Source organism: Pocillopora damicornis, chromosome 7, assembly GCF_964200805.1.
Source record: "Pocillopora damicornis chromosome 7, jaPocDami1.2, whole genome shotgun sequence".
Classification (NCBI taxonomy): Eukaryota; Metazoa; Cnidaria; class Anthozoa; order Scleractinia; family Pocilloporidae; genus Pocillopora; species Pocillopora damicornis.
This window is the reverse complement of record NC_142676.1, coordinates 10,446,571-10,460,743: the sequence shown is the minus strand read 5'-3', so window position 1 is coordinate 10,460,743 and position 14,173 is coordinate 10,446,571. Positions and strand designations below refer to the sequence as shown.

General features: G+C 39.4%; 1 protein-coding gene across 2 annotated transcripts; it reads left to right on the top strand.

Moving 5' to 3' along the window:
• The first annotated feature begins 7 nt into the window (after positions 1-7).
• LOC113684459 (uncharacterized) lies at positions 8-10,755 on the top strand. 2 transcript variants are annotated; one of them, XM_089213056.1, is made up of 7 exons: positions 8-102; positions 995-1,066; positions 1,314-6,877; positions 7,158-7,287; positions 7,792-8,097; positions 8,633-8,802; positions 9,967-10,755. In XM_089213056.1, the coding sequence occupies exons 3-7, from the start codon at positions 1,406-1,408 to the stop codon at positions 10,306-10,308; spliced, it is 6,420 nt and encodes a 2,139-aa protein (XP_089069182.1). In that variant the 5' UTR covers positions 8-102; positions 995-1,066; positions 1,314-1,405; the 3' UTR covers positions 10,309-10,755. The 2 variants fall into 2 exon arrangements, with proteins under 2 accessions (XP_089069182.1, XP_089069181.1); XM_089213055.1 differs by having other exon boundaries at positions 14-113.
• The last annotated feature ends 3,418 nt before the right edge of the window (positions 10,756-14,173 follow it).

Below are 14,173 nucleotides of genomic sequence, written 5' to 3'. Positions count from 1 at the left end.
GTACAACCGTATGCGATTGTTTTCCGAGAATCAATATTTCTCAGAAGTGAAAGACGAAAGGAAATTTTCTGATGAGGCTGAGGATATCAAGTGGAAGGCACAGTAAGTTTGACGTAAGTTTCTATTCTCTTCGATTCTATATCTTTTCCATTCAAAAACTACCCGTGAAAGGCTTCAAAGTACGTAGCAAATGTTGTCAACGGATGTACTTCATATTTGAGAAGATCAGATACAGCATGAAGCATAGGTTCGCCTCGTCGCTAGGACTAAGCTAAAAAACGTTGAACGTTTCAGGGATTTGTCGCCGTTTAAAAATTGCACTTAACTTATTCATGTTCGAACGTGGGAGTTTCAGAACAGCTGGAATTACTCAGTAGGTCTGAAGATTGAATTTTCCAGAGCGGTGTTTAGCTGAGAAAATTAATAACAACGACATTTTAACAAATTATGCACGGGCTTGTCTTCCATGGTTTGATCGGTTTGAAATGCAATCGTTGTAAATTTTTTTCCAAATATGGCCACTGTCTTTTAGAATGTTCCTGTTACTATTCGCCGATGTTCAGGTTCTGCACTGCATTCAAATGATCCTCTCAGGAACGTCTGAACGAGAATGACTCATCTAAACAATATTCCTGAAAAGCATCGAACCGTTCTAAATTTGAATCAACCAGTAATTCATAAACTTTCAGTGAAAATGTGTTGAATGCAATGATCCCATTTTTGAAAGGGATCTTTGATAACTAATAATCATACCAGGAAAGGGTATTCCCTTAGCTTCATATCAAGTAGTTTCGACAAGTTGCCAAATTATTCTGCCTTATGACGTTTTAGAACACTCTATCGAAGTACCACTTTGCAATAAAAGTTTCCACATTTTCATCTGACGAGGTCTAAGAGAGAATTCTTGTAGTTATCCTATTATGACCCTATTATCCAATACCCCCCCCCCCTCTTTAATGCTTACTAATAACGACGTGGTTTTTCTCACGTTTAGAGCAACAATGATTGTGTTGTTAGCGGTGTAGTTGGAGTATGTTCCAAACCTAACTGAAGTTGAAAATGAAAGGTAAATCTTTTTTTGTCGTCAGCAAAATTGTTTGCATCCACTTAAAGTAATTAATTAATAAACAAGAGTGTTCGAACATTGGAAGAGGGTGTGAAAAGCCCTCATAAATTAAACTGTTTGCTTATCAGCACTACACGTTAGTATCTGATGGTTAGTTTGGTTGTATTTTTTAATTACTAGGTTTCTCGAGAAATACAATTAGAATTTGTTCAAGTTGTTCAATTGAGCGTTCGATTTACCTTTAAAGGAAAAGTGTGAGTCCACTGACAGACCCAGTGAAGTGATGCTTAAAAGATACAAAAATCTGCAAGGTAAAATCAGCTCCGGTTTTGAGTGACGATGGACGAGAAGATAGAACTTGAAACATTAGAGCTGCCAAACAGTGTTCAAATACATATTCAGCAGATTGTGAAGCAGAATTCAAGCCTCTCTAGTCAGTATGCTAAAGAGTTAGGAACAGTTCTGACAACCTTAGCGGTGCTGCCCTTCAAAGACGAAATACAACGGGAAAGTTTCTTTGATAAGATTCAGAGTTTACAGGGTTACCACATCATTGAAATTTTCAATGTAGGAGTTGCTCCACGTCAAAAATCTGCAAGAGAATCTTCAGTCCAAATTCTGCAAGATGTGACGAAGCTTTTCGACATCTGTGCATCTTTTTGCTACACTAGAGAGGTTCCGATGCGAATCTCTTTTGACCTTTACCTAAGTGCTTTGAAATTCTGTTTTCCATCAGATAACGAGCAAAGCCTACCAATCACAGTTGTTTCCCTGTTGCTCGAACTTGTGCAGTCTTTTCAGCACAGAAGAATTAAAGCTGAGCTGAAATCATCGGCGTTCCGCAGACTTGATGTTACTACCAGCGATTTCTTTGAAAAAATTCTTGATCTTTTTGAAAGGAGGCGACACGATGGCTACCTCTTAGAAATAATTAATCAAACGGTGAGGCTTGCTACTGCTGATGAAAAACTTGCAATTAAACTAGTCGAGGATGCGACATTGCAAGGCAAACAAACGCTTTCGTCTTTCTTGTTGGTAGAGTGGATGAAGCTCCTGGAATTAGCAAATGTTAGCAGTGGTTTCGCCGTTGCTCTGGCAGAAATTGATCTCTCCGGAAAGAAAATCGAACCATTCTTTTCAGGTATAGTCAGTTATCAATCCTATAACTTTCCATACCAATCTACCATTTCATACTTTTGGAAAGTTTTGTTAGAGATCAATAGAAACTGTAGCGACTTGAGTATTCCTAACGACAAGGATAGGATGGAAATATTCTTCAGTCATGTTAGTCAGTTTTGTGTCCATCCTAAGATTGCTTCATTATCACTCCAGTTACTAGCGGCAAAAAGTATTTCAAATGACTTGTTGAGACAAACTCTTGAAGTATTCCTTCACAAACAAAGACAGGAAACTGACTTTACTGTGAAAGCGACTGAACTTGTTTTGAAAGTTTCACTACTACGTCCAGAGGGTGAACTTTTGAAAGATATCATGGAATTCTGGAGCCGTGCTTTTTCAGATGATCCAAGGCCGGCAACTCTTGTTTGCTTGTTGGCTGTTTTCGAGGAAGATTCAAATAACGAAAGGAAAACGGCCAAGAGGATACTTAATTTCCTAGAACGACTCCGTCGCCCTATATTACTCTTGATGCCATTCTGGCATAATATCTTTCGTTTTCTCTTAAAGATATTTCCAAACACTTTTGACTCACGCCCTGAGGTGTTAGCGCTGATCCAAGAAGCGGCTGAACTGGCAGGGAAAGCAGTGCAGGGACAGTATCAATTATATTTCGCCAACATCCAGGTACTAACTTTCCAATTTTTACAGTGGGTTTGTGAACAAGACTGCACAGAGGAAGCCAAGAGCGAGATGATTTTGCTTCTTTCTAGTATTTCTCACAGTGAAATAGCGAACCACAGATTGGCGACCACACTTGATAGAGAAGTTCTGATAACCCTTCTGTTGTGTAAACAATTATCATTTATTTCAAAGGAGAAAGTTGTTCGTGAACTTATTTCTTTAGACCCCCGTTTACAGGAACGGGATCAGCGAGCTCTAAAATTATCTGTTAAAAGCATTGCATCAAGTCCTGAATGCGCAGAGGAAATGTTTTTTGAAGTTTTTGCTCTTGTTAAGAATGTTATTGATGGAAAAGGCCCCAAAACTACAGCTGAATTCTTTTTCGAAACTCTGCAATGGTTGTCGACAGTGCCAATCTCTAATGACAGAAGACTTCGAGTGATTAGGTACTTCTGGAACGGTGAATCTGAAACTGGTTTCAAGATTTCCAGGTTTATTTTGCTGCTCATAGAAACACAAGTAGTTGTCTTCAGAGAAGGAGGAGATGAATACTTTGATCTTCTGGTTCGTGTAGTTCTTGAGACTTTTAAAGGCGATTTTGGTCTATGTGAACAGCTGTTTTGTGCCTTGGAACCTCATGTTCAGCTTCCCTCATCATTTGTTGTAAAAGTCTGGACTGCTGCTGCCGCTGGGTTGATATCCTTAGGGCTGTATAAAAAAGAAATTGACTCGTTTTGTTGCCTTCCTATTCTTCGAAGCACACAGGGATTTGATACTTCATTTGAAACTTTGCAACTTCTGTTTCTAGCGAGATCAACAGCTCTCACCCTATCAAGGCGCAACTTACGCAGCAGCCCCGAAGCCTCTTCACAAGCCATGGAAAGAAACAACCTCCTCGGGAACTTTGTAAAGGCTGCTAGAACTATCCTTGTTTCGAAAACGTTGTCGACTATGCAAAAAATGCAATTGGTTAGGAAAGTTGGAGATGTTCTACTATGTACGACTCAAATTTCCACAGCTCTGATACCCGCCTTGGCGCGTCTAATCCCATACGTTTCTGGGACACAATGTAACCTTCCCGGTACTGACGGTATCCAAGCGAAGGTTGATCGTATCGTCGCCATATTGAGTAATCCGAAATTGGTAAATGAGCTCTCAAGAATTCCACAAGCTGTCAAAACTGATGATCTTTTCCAAGCCGTGTCCAAGAATATGTCAGATGTGTCTTCTGAACTGAAATCAGTGGAGATTCTCCTGTTTATTGCCTCCATGCAAGACTTAGGTGAAGAATTATTCATACATTTGTTACCTTTTGTTGAGGAAACCATTGACAAGTTCTCATCAGTGGAGGACGTTCTAGAAGTTTTGAAAGAGCTGGTGTATTTGCTTCGTCAAGTTCAAACAGAACTGATTCCTTTTATGTTTATCAACTTCGCGTATTTCATCGAAAAAGCAGTCGAAAAACAGAAGAGAGACAAATTTCTCTTAGAAATTGCCATGAAATGGAAAACTTCCCTCAGCCACGAGGTGCTTTCGTTTTTGGAAGTTCCGCGACTTCTTTGGAAAGCTTACAATACCACCAGCGCCCCATCAAAGAGAGGTGAGCTGATCGCTCGTTTGCAAGAAGTAATCAGTAAAAACGAAACGTCACGGCACGAATGGGTGCTGAATGAAAACTACGGTCAGCTTCTTGTAGCGCTATTTGACAAGCTCTTCGGGCAACCAGAAACAGCCTTTATTAGTAGACGGATCGCTTGCTGTGAGCTGGAGTGGCTCATTTTCCATTCCCCATTGTCAAATAAGGATGCTGCTCTTGCATTCGATCTCAGCTATCTTTTCTCTCAAACGCAAGGCTATCGTCAAAGATCTTTATCTCTCTCCGATGTAAGGATTGAAGATGGGGTTTTTAAGTTTTACAGGGAAAAGACGGCGCCTGAAGTACTCGACGGAAGCACTTGTACAACATCCTTGATCGAAGAGGGATCAACGTCTTCGGCCATGAAGACACAAGAGGCTCTTCTTATTCCGGTTTTAATGGCCCAGAAATTAATTGTCTGTTTAACCCGACTACTTGGCCCAATGGAAAACCTCACTGAAAATGTCCGGTCCGTTTGGAAACTTGTCTGTGAATCACAACAAAAGGTTAAACCTGAAGTACGCTGTGGCTGCGATTTTTTTATCGATGATTACCAGGAAATATTTGAGTCAATTCTCACAGAAGCGTCCTCTAAGGAAATTGTTTTCCTCTGGGCAAGCCAAAATCCGCACCATGCTGTTCAGTGTTCAGAGGTTATTTTGAGTGCATGCAGATTGCAGAGAAAAGAGATAAGAGATATTGACAATGAAGCTGCCCTAAATTTTCAAACTCTTGTTAGTACAACGTTGAGTAAAATAAGGCCATTTTACGTGGCGTGCTATGGCGGTATCGAGTCTGATCTGAAGCATTTGAGTACCTTTCTTAAATGTCGATTGCCGATTCAAGTGAAGACAGGAGTTCTCGAACTCTATCAAGTTGATATACAAGCAGGGATCAATGCCGGAGAATTTCTCTCGTCGTGGTCCTCCATTGAGCAGTCTCTGAAGCTGTTGGAGAAAGTTCGATCTTACTACGAAGCGGGTGAGATGTTGCCCTCCGATTCCGAGGAGACTGAATTTGTGTGGCAGCTTCTGAAATCACTTGTTCGCCATGGTATGATAAACTCGTGTGAAGGTGTTATAGCCATGTATGAGCACCTACTAAACCTACGTGACCCAGAGGATCCATATGGTCTCAACAGGTTGCCCACATGGCAAAAGGCAATGATGGTATCAGGAGATTGCACAGCAAGGTCAATCGACTCTTGGTGTGTAGCCTTTCTGAAGACACCGTTCGTCGATCTTAAGTCGCGGGACATTGATGCCATTGCCAGTCTAGATTTTGACGCTCTGCAACTTGTCGCACCTGTGTCTGAAACAATCAAACGAGTCATCTTTCCTGAAGATGGTTTTGAAGTCACACAGGGAGAAGGGATCAAGTCAAGTTCAATCAGGGAACGCATTCGACTAGCTAAGTTAATTGGGGATTTTATCGATATTTTGAAGCTTCTGAAACCCAACGAAAATCCTAAAGTTTCAAATGTGACAGATTTAGTCGTCGGTACCTGCAATGAGCTTTGTACAACTTTTGAGAGTGGGAGAAAGAAAAGTGAACTCTACAAAATTCGTGGCCAGGCATTGAAGGCTATATTCGTAGAAATATTACTCAGTAAAAAAGAGAATGAAGAACTTTTTTGGACAAAGCAAGAGGATCAGAAAGAATCAAGCAGCAGAGTGGCTGTTGCCCGGCAGCGCTCTCTTCTGCAGGAAAACCCGACTCTGTGTGTATTGAGAAACAATGGGCATCTTGACCCAGTGCTGGAGCCTTTGCTACGGCGTTGGCTTTCGGGAATCGTTGGTAAAAGACCAACCCTAGCCTCTCTCACTCGGGAAATTCTTCAGCTACTGCCCTCCGACTTTGGCCTCGCTCATCGTGCAAAGTATCAAGCCGACATTCAAGCTCGCATTTTATCGTTTGAAAGAAATCAATCGCTCATGGCCGAACTTCAAGTAGCAGGATACAACCGAAGAGAGCAAGACAATCCTGACCTATGGTCCTCACCTACGATTGAACTTTCCTGCTTCCTTAGCAAGCGAGAGTCATCGAGTCGCAGAACCTATTTCAAGAAATTGACAGAGGTCCTTAGATCTCACTGGTATGGGTGGACGGACCTGCTTTCTATGTGTAATGTTGACTCTGTTGAAGTTGGTGGGGATGTGGTTCGCAGAGATGATCTCTTTGGCTTTCAGGCATCCCTAAAAGAGATGGAGGAGCAGGTGGCTGCCGTTAAGGAATGGGCCAGGAAACTTAGCTCTGCACCTATTAATACAGAGATGTTCAGTTCACCAGAAGATATTGACAGACGGATCAACAACTTGTTACTTAGTGAACGACAACATCGAAGAAGGATAGCAAAGCTGTACGATCGCCCTAGCGTGAGTAAACCCTATACGATTAGAAGTAATACCAGTTTAGCAATTGGAAAACATTGGAATTTTCCCGTTTCATTTTAAGCCTTCTCTCAATATCAAGAATGAAATTTAAAGCTTACTTTGAAGGTTATTGATGTACACAGTAGCCTTTGAGTATGGCAGAATGATAATTCACGACGTAAAAAATTAGTATCTTAAGGCCCCAACTGAGAGTACTCGAAAATCAAACATTTCTGATAATATCATTCCAATTAACTCATTGGGTTTTTCATAATCTTTCCAGATTCCTGATACAGTTCCTGATACAGTTCCTGATACAGTTCCTGATACACGTCAAGTGATTAAGAAATTTACAGCAGTTTGGGAAAATCGGTTTTTTGAGCAAGTGAATCAGTGCTCGGAGAGAATTCCAGGCAAGTTTCAATTTGTAATTCTGACGTCTTTAGAACAATTTGTACGGAGACTTGACCCGCAGACTAAAGCAAAATGGAAGCTGTCTATCATTTGTACGTTCACTGTATAAATGTTGGAACTCACTCCCAGACTCTTCCAGAAATCCAGATTAGACGCAAGAACCGTTCATATCGATCTTTCTAATGATCTGTTTTTTGGTATTCAGTAATTTTTCTTGAATAAAATATTTAGATTCAATATTTATCTTTTTTTAAAAATTTTTTTCTCTAAGGAATTAGCTCTGTACAGCAACTCTAAATAGATAGATAGGTAGGGAAAAAGACAGATAGATAGATACATGCATACATACATACATTTTGTACATACATTCAGACGTACATATGTTTTATCTAGACATCAAAGGAGCCATTGATCATCTATTTCTTCTGTGCGAAGTACCAGCTAAGGTGTCACTGTTTTGTCCTTGCATTTCGTGTGATTTTTACGTAACATTCAACTTAAAGGTTGTTACGCCCCCAACGGTTTCCACGCAGAAAAACCTGTGATTTGTGCCCTGTCCGTGGACAACAGGATGCTGACTGTGTTCAAGGAGGAGAAAGGCCGCAGAAAGGAAATTGAAAATGTAGAAGTGAAGCTCTTTGAAGTTGGAATGTTTGTTTATGGCCTGCACACCAGTGGTCACGATTACGTCACTGACGAGCTCTGGGCTGCGTTTTATAAGATGCTTCTGGAAAAGAGACTGGTGCCAAGAATAGTTTTGTCCCCTGAGAGCCCAGGATTTGATTGGATAAGGAACTTTGCGACGCCTGGTCAGTTGAGGCTACCGCGTTCAACCTGATTAAGATACAAAAGGGCTCAAGTACTTGCTTATCCTGGGCATCCGTGTTCCAGAAGAGGCCCATTTTTAACGTTAAATTGGAGAGTTTTGGGAAGTTTATGTTTGAATCAGCTCAGAGTTTTTACGTCTCATTGTTACACGCGACTAAAGGTCCGGCACGCAACATTTCAACGCAACATCTTGTAACATTGCACACGTTTGGCCATCCTGTAGCAACATGGTGAAGGATGTTGGGTGGTGTTGGATCAAGTTTGATCATGGTTAAATTTTCGTTGCAACAATTTTTGATGTTGCAAGATGTTGCGCACGTTTGGCCAACTCCTTTTCAACATATCACACGATCCAACAACATTGCAAGATGTTGCGTTGGAATATTGCGTGCTTTTGACCGGGCTTTAAGAGCCGAGATGATGTAACTAAGAGTCGCTCAAGGTTTTGCCTAAAATATAAATGTAACTCATTATCATCTTGATTCAAACAATACTTTGCTCTTTATTTACTGGTAGATACGAGCCTCCCCTATCCAGAGAAGTGGGAACTACTCAAGGGCATTGTTCCTGAACAGGAAGATGTATTCGACTACCTTCCGACAAGCACGGCCATACGGTATGGATCTGCGGAGTTTATTACACTAACAACGGAAAATGTCTCCAGTTTTCAGTTCTGTGATTTTAAGGTATGTAGCTGGTATTTTTCTTTTTGTTTCTCGGTATGTAAGATTTTGTTTGTTAAATGAGCAAATTTACCCAAGACAGTCAAAATTCTTGGATGCTATCAGACAGTGAGCCTGTTTTTGATTGGATGTCAAATATAAATACTCCTTTTTCATGATTCCTTGTCTGCTGTGTCAAGCGAAATACCAGACGAAAGATTTCAAGTGTGATTGCAGTTGTCGAAGAAACGACTGCGAAACTTAATTTTTCTCTTCCGCATATTTTTCTGTGCCTGACGGTGATTCCTTGGAGATAGAAGTTTTCGAAAGTTTTTTACAACTTTCCTTGAATTTTCCCTGCCAATCTTTGTTTCGAGAACTACAAAAGAAAAGACAGATCACCGTGCTTGCTAAAGATGTATAATCAGCAAAGCCTACTCGATGTAAGCCTGTGCTGGTAATAATCACGCGCGTTAATTCACGGTTCGCGGTACATTTTGTGGTAGCTAGAGGCCAGAGTTTTTTTAAGTAACAGTAGAAAAACAATTTTATAGGTAGAGAGCCCTGACTACATGGAATAATGAGATATATAATCTTTGAAAAATAGCGCAGTTTTCAAGGTCAAGGTCATATTCTTATTCTTGAGTGACAGTTTCTTATCTACTTTTAGCGTTTCTTTCTTTTTCCTTCCGATGATTTTTTATTTAATTTTTATTCTTCAAAGGGGATGATATATAACGCAAGATTATGCAAGAAAAATATAGGTCACCGTGCGCCTTCAAGAACTTACCTGTTTGAGAGAAAACAGAATCGGACTGGTGTGTTGAGCGATTAGCGAGAGCGTCCACTCTGAGACCTTTTGAATTTGAAAACACATCGTGAGCATTTGTTACGCGTGCGATTTGTGCGTGTGCGAGTTGTTTAGCCACCCAGTTGTTTTGGTCAAGTCGCTTTTTAGAGGCTTATTAATTTTGGTTTAAGAGTTTACCGCATTTTCGTTTGTTGGTGTTTTTTTCCTGTTTTCTGAGCGGTTTCTTCTTACCTCTCCCAAACACGTCCATTGATTGAGAAAAGCAACTTGCCATTTAGTCAATTCGCTCGTTTTCAGTAACCAAGAGCCTAGCACAAGTTAAGTGGATTATAATCAGAGATAAGTAAGTTTCCTTTACTGCGTTTGTTTTTCCTAAGGACGCCAGCATTGTCGAGGAGAAAGAAAAAAGAAAGAAACAAATGGCTGGTATAGCTATTAAACAACTCCGACTCGAACTGGAGCCTCTGCACGGAGACGACGAGCCAATCAAGAGAGCTTTGGTTAAAAAATTAACGTCGTCAATCAAGGAGACGGTTAAGGGCGTCCTTGATGATATACAGCCAACGCTGGAGATGGTGGAGAAGCTTATTGACATGGACAAACTTGCTTTTAGACGCCCTGAAGTGAAGAGAAGCGACGAGAGTAAACAACAGTACGCAGCCGCAGTACTTCGCGCATGTGAGCATGCGCGATTGACATTTGCTTCAACCACAGCATAATAAGTTGTTACAAAGTGTCTCTTCCGAAATTGGGAACCTTTTAAGAGTAAATTCCTTCCGAAGAATACTACTCATGGTTGTAAACTATTTTTTTTTTAATTTTCTTTCAATCAGCAGTGTAAGAGCCCCAGATGTATCCCAATTCACGATTATGTATTTTTTTTGTTGCTTCCTGTCTCGTATCCTCGGTATCTGAAAAGTTCATCATATTTAAATCTAAAATTAAATTTAAGGCACTTAAAACCTCAAGGTTCAAACATCTTTTGGAAGTCGGAAGAATGTTCCTCACTGAGACTGACTCTCACGGTAGATATCGCGGAAGTTGTGACAGAGCTTCAGCCAGTGCGATGCATCGCGAAGAAAACTGTCAATCGGTCGATCAGACTGCAACATTATTTACAAACAGTGCGACTATATAAATGTATTAAAGTTAAAATGAAATCCAAAGTGGTGCCTACCTACGCTTGAAATCGAAAAACAGTTTGTACTGTTTTCTGTGAATGAGTTTTTTTATTCTCCCATTAGGAGATTGTTTGATAACAGGGGTTGAACGAGTGTTAAAACTGGGTTTAATGCTAGGACAACCGTTAACAGAAGTGTCATTTAACAAAAATGCCTTTATGAAAAGAAAGCTCAAAAAGTTACAAATGCACGATAGGAATGGGAAGGAAATTCTACCCGTGAAGGTCCATGATCTCAAATTCCGCTAAATTTTGTAACAATCTGTCCTTCGTTAATAGAACGCTTTTTACTCGGGCTTCCGTAGGAAAGCCTGAGTCTTACAATGCAAGCCGTTCTTCGTCGCCAAAAGGGGGTCATGGTCCCAGGCGTTCCTTGCGTAAACCGCGGAAACTGGGGACGAGAATGCGATGAGAACGTGTTATTATACTCTCGCTCTTAATGAACAACATATTTTACTGAATGCTGTATTTTGTGAGGACCGCTTGGCAAAGATTCCTGTCTTATACGCTCATCTCACACACAAAATGATGTCGAGCGTTTTTGGAATGGGCCGGTCCGCGAACTCTATAGCTTGAAAGCTAGCCGAATGTGCAAAGTTCATACTAGTTCTCACAAGATAACAAATAAACCATATGTGAGTTCCAACTGCGAAAATACTGGCAGAACTGTGACAGCCGATTTCACAACAAACTATGATGCTGAGACAAACACCTCACTCACTGAAAAAATCAAGAATGTTCGTGAACACAACTTCGAAAGTGGCGCCAACAACAGCGAATTGTATGAGGATACTGACAGAAGCGACTTCAATAGTAAGGTTAAATATCTAAGCTCAGCTCTTCCGTTAAATATCCTGTTTCTGTTATTGGTTTTTATTGGGTTCAATGCTTGTAAAGTAAGATTTGGTATTTCGTACATAATCAGTATTATTATTGTACAAGAGATCGTGAATGTTGGTTTGCTCTTAGCATGGAGTTGTATGTGCCTAGAAGAAGACATTATGAATACTCTTGATGACTGTGATCTTCTAGAAAAAGCTGTCAATATGAACATGAACATAATGATGTTACAGTGTCAATGCTGTTACAGCGTCGATAAAAGTACAAAAATTCAGATCTCGTTATGCAAAGTATGTATATTATGATTTTACTCGTGTTTTGTGTGAGTGCTACGGCTATAAACGTGATCGTGAACCAAGCAGAGTATCAGTGAAGATGTTAAAACGTCTCACTCAGAAAATTAGAAAACTGCAGAGTTATGTACGGAGCCGTTTAAATAAAAACGAACCAAAGTCATCGAAAATCCATGATCTTATTAAAAATAATGCAACACGAAGGAAAAGTACACATAAAACAAGTCATCAAAAAATACAACAAAAAATGAGAAGGACACCAATTTTTAGAACAAGAAACGTTAACTCTTCAATGGGATATGTCTACAATTCAAGTAGAGATAAACATGGAAAGAAGCATCTCAAATACTTAAGGTTCTTTTCATGTAATTTCCCATATAGAGAGTACTAGGGTTTAATTCGCAGAGGCAATTGTACAAAGAACAAGCTCTCTAATGATATAGATGCAGGGCAACAATGTGTTGCAATGAGTTTATGTGCAAATACCACAATATGAAGGGAATAGGCAATCCCAATGACTTGAAACAAATAATGCATATTCGAAATCAACCATATAGCAGTTTGTCACAATTATCAAGACAATCATGTTTACTGGTAACAGATTTACCATCAATGCTTACAGTACTAGAAGAAGATTACCAGCTTGAATACAGTAAAAGTTACACTGGTAATGTCCATGGTGAGCCTACCATTGAGGGATATCAATACAGTATGGGCCTGAAGAGAGCTTTTGAGTCATTGATAGCAGAATGATGGTCATCTATTTTAAAAGTTGGATGTATTGCTGTGGGTATTAGCTACTGTGCTGATACTGGCTATTTTAAAGTGTTTGACTCTAATATATATTGCTACATATATTTATGGTAAAAGTCATGCTTGAGGGACATGTGTTCTATTAGATATATCATCTACAGACAACTTTGTGCATTACTTTCAAAGTTTATATGGAGCAACTGATATGTATGAACTAAAAGGTTTCAAATTACAAAATATCACGTGCCAATAAGCAACAGTGTAAGAGAGGTATTAAAGAGATCATCAGGTCAACACCAGTGTTACAAAGACCACTGTTTTGCCGTAGTTCTTTATTCTATATGTTACTCAGTCATTTCACCATGCGAATGCCTTAGGTGCAATCATTGAAAATGGATCTCAGCCTAACAATACAATGCACAGTAAGCACTGTTTAACATCTGTTACCCTGCCTGACAGTGTTACAATTTTTGGCACTAACATAAATGTCCATGTTGATGAAGTAGGTGATGGAGAATTAGGTAATTTAACTGAAAGTAGAATATCTTTAGAGACCTTGATTTTAAGGAACCACACAAAAATAAAAAGGAATATGGAATATGATATACAATTTATTTGCTGTTCATGTAAAATTACTGAAATTGAAAGGAAACACATCATGAGAAAACACAGAAAAAAAAACATATGTATGACAGTATGGAACCTGTTGTCAAAAAAAAGGTTTCTAGAAGACATTAAAAGAAAATATTCAGCTATGGATGCTACAAAGAAGAAAGAATTACTTTCTCACTGCAATGAGAAATTAGTGAAAGCCAGATCAGTTGAATTGTGTATTAACCAGTTTAAGATGAAAATATAAGAAAAGGCCCTTGTTTTATATGTACTGTCTGTAATCGAATACTCTATAAGGAATCAGTAATAACATGCATAAACAAGAAGTAGAAGAAGAAGTACCCTTGCCAAAAATATTTCAATATTCAGCAGTCATTTGATGGAAACCAGTATATATGCAACACATGTCATTCAAAGGTCAAAAATGGAAAATCATCATGTCAGGCTGTAGTGGATAACATGTATGTGGATGAAATAACCACAGAACTATCCTCATTAGAAAAACTGGAACAAGTACTAATAGCCCAAAGAATAGTATTTGAGAAGATTGTGGTCATGCCTAAAGGACAACATAGAAAAATTAAAGGTGCCATATGCAATGTACCTGACAGTGTAGAATGTGATCAGACATGTAATCAACTCCTTTGTCCACCAGACAGATCTGGTATAATAATGCTAAAGCTTAAAAGAAAGTTACAATTTAGAGGACATGGTTATTTTCAAGCAGTACGACAAGAGTTAATACTAACAGCAAGTTCTTAACTGGCTCAAAGTAAATTAGTACATAATCCATTGTACATGATATACTAGTTGATATTAACAATATTGAGAGCAGCCTCACAGCTTTGCACAATAATGCAGACGATAATGATACACATCAACAAGCTACATCAAACAATGTAACGA

Excerpts from the sequence above, each read along its gene's own strand:
- LOC113684459 (XM_089213056.1), top strand. The coding sequence starts at position 1,406 with ATGGACGAGAAGATAGAACTTGAAACATTAGAGCTGCCAAACAGTGTT. Across the intron at positions 8,098-8,632 it reads AAGGAACTTTGCGACGCCTG|ATACGAGCCTCCCCTATCCA; the intron begins GTCAGTTGAGGC and ends ATTTACTGGTAG. Across the intron at positions 8,803-9,966 it reads TTCAGTTCTGTGATTTTAAG|GACGCCAGCATTGTCGAGGA; the intron begins GTATGTAGCTGG and ends GTTTTTCCTAAG.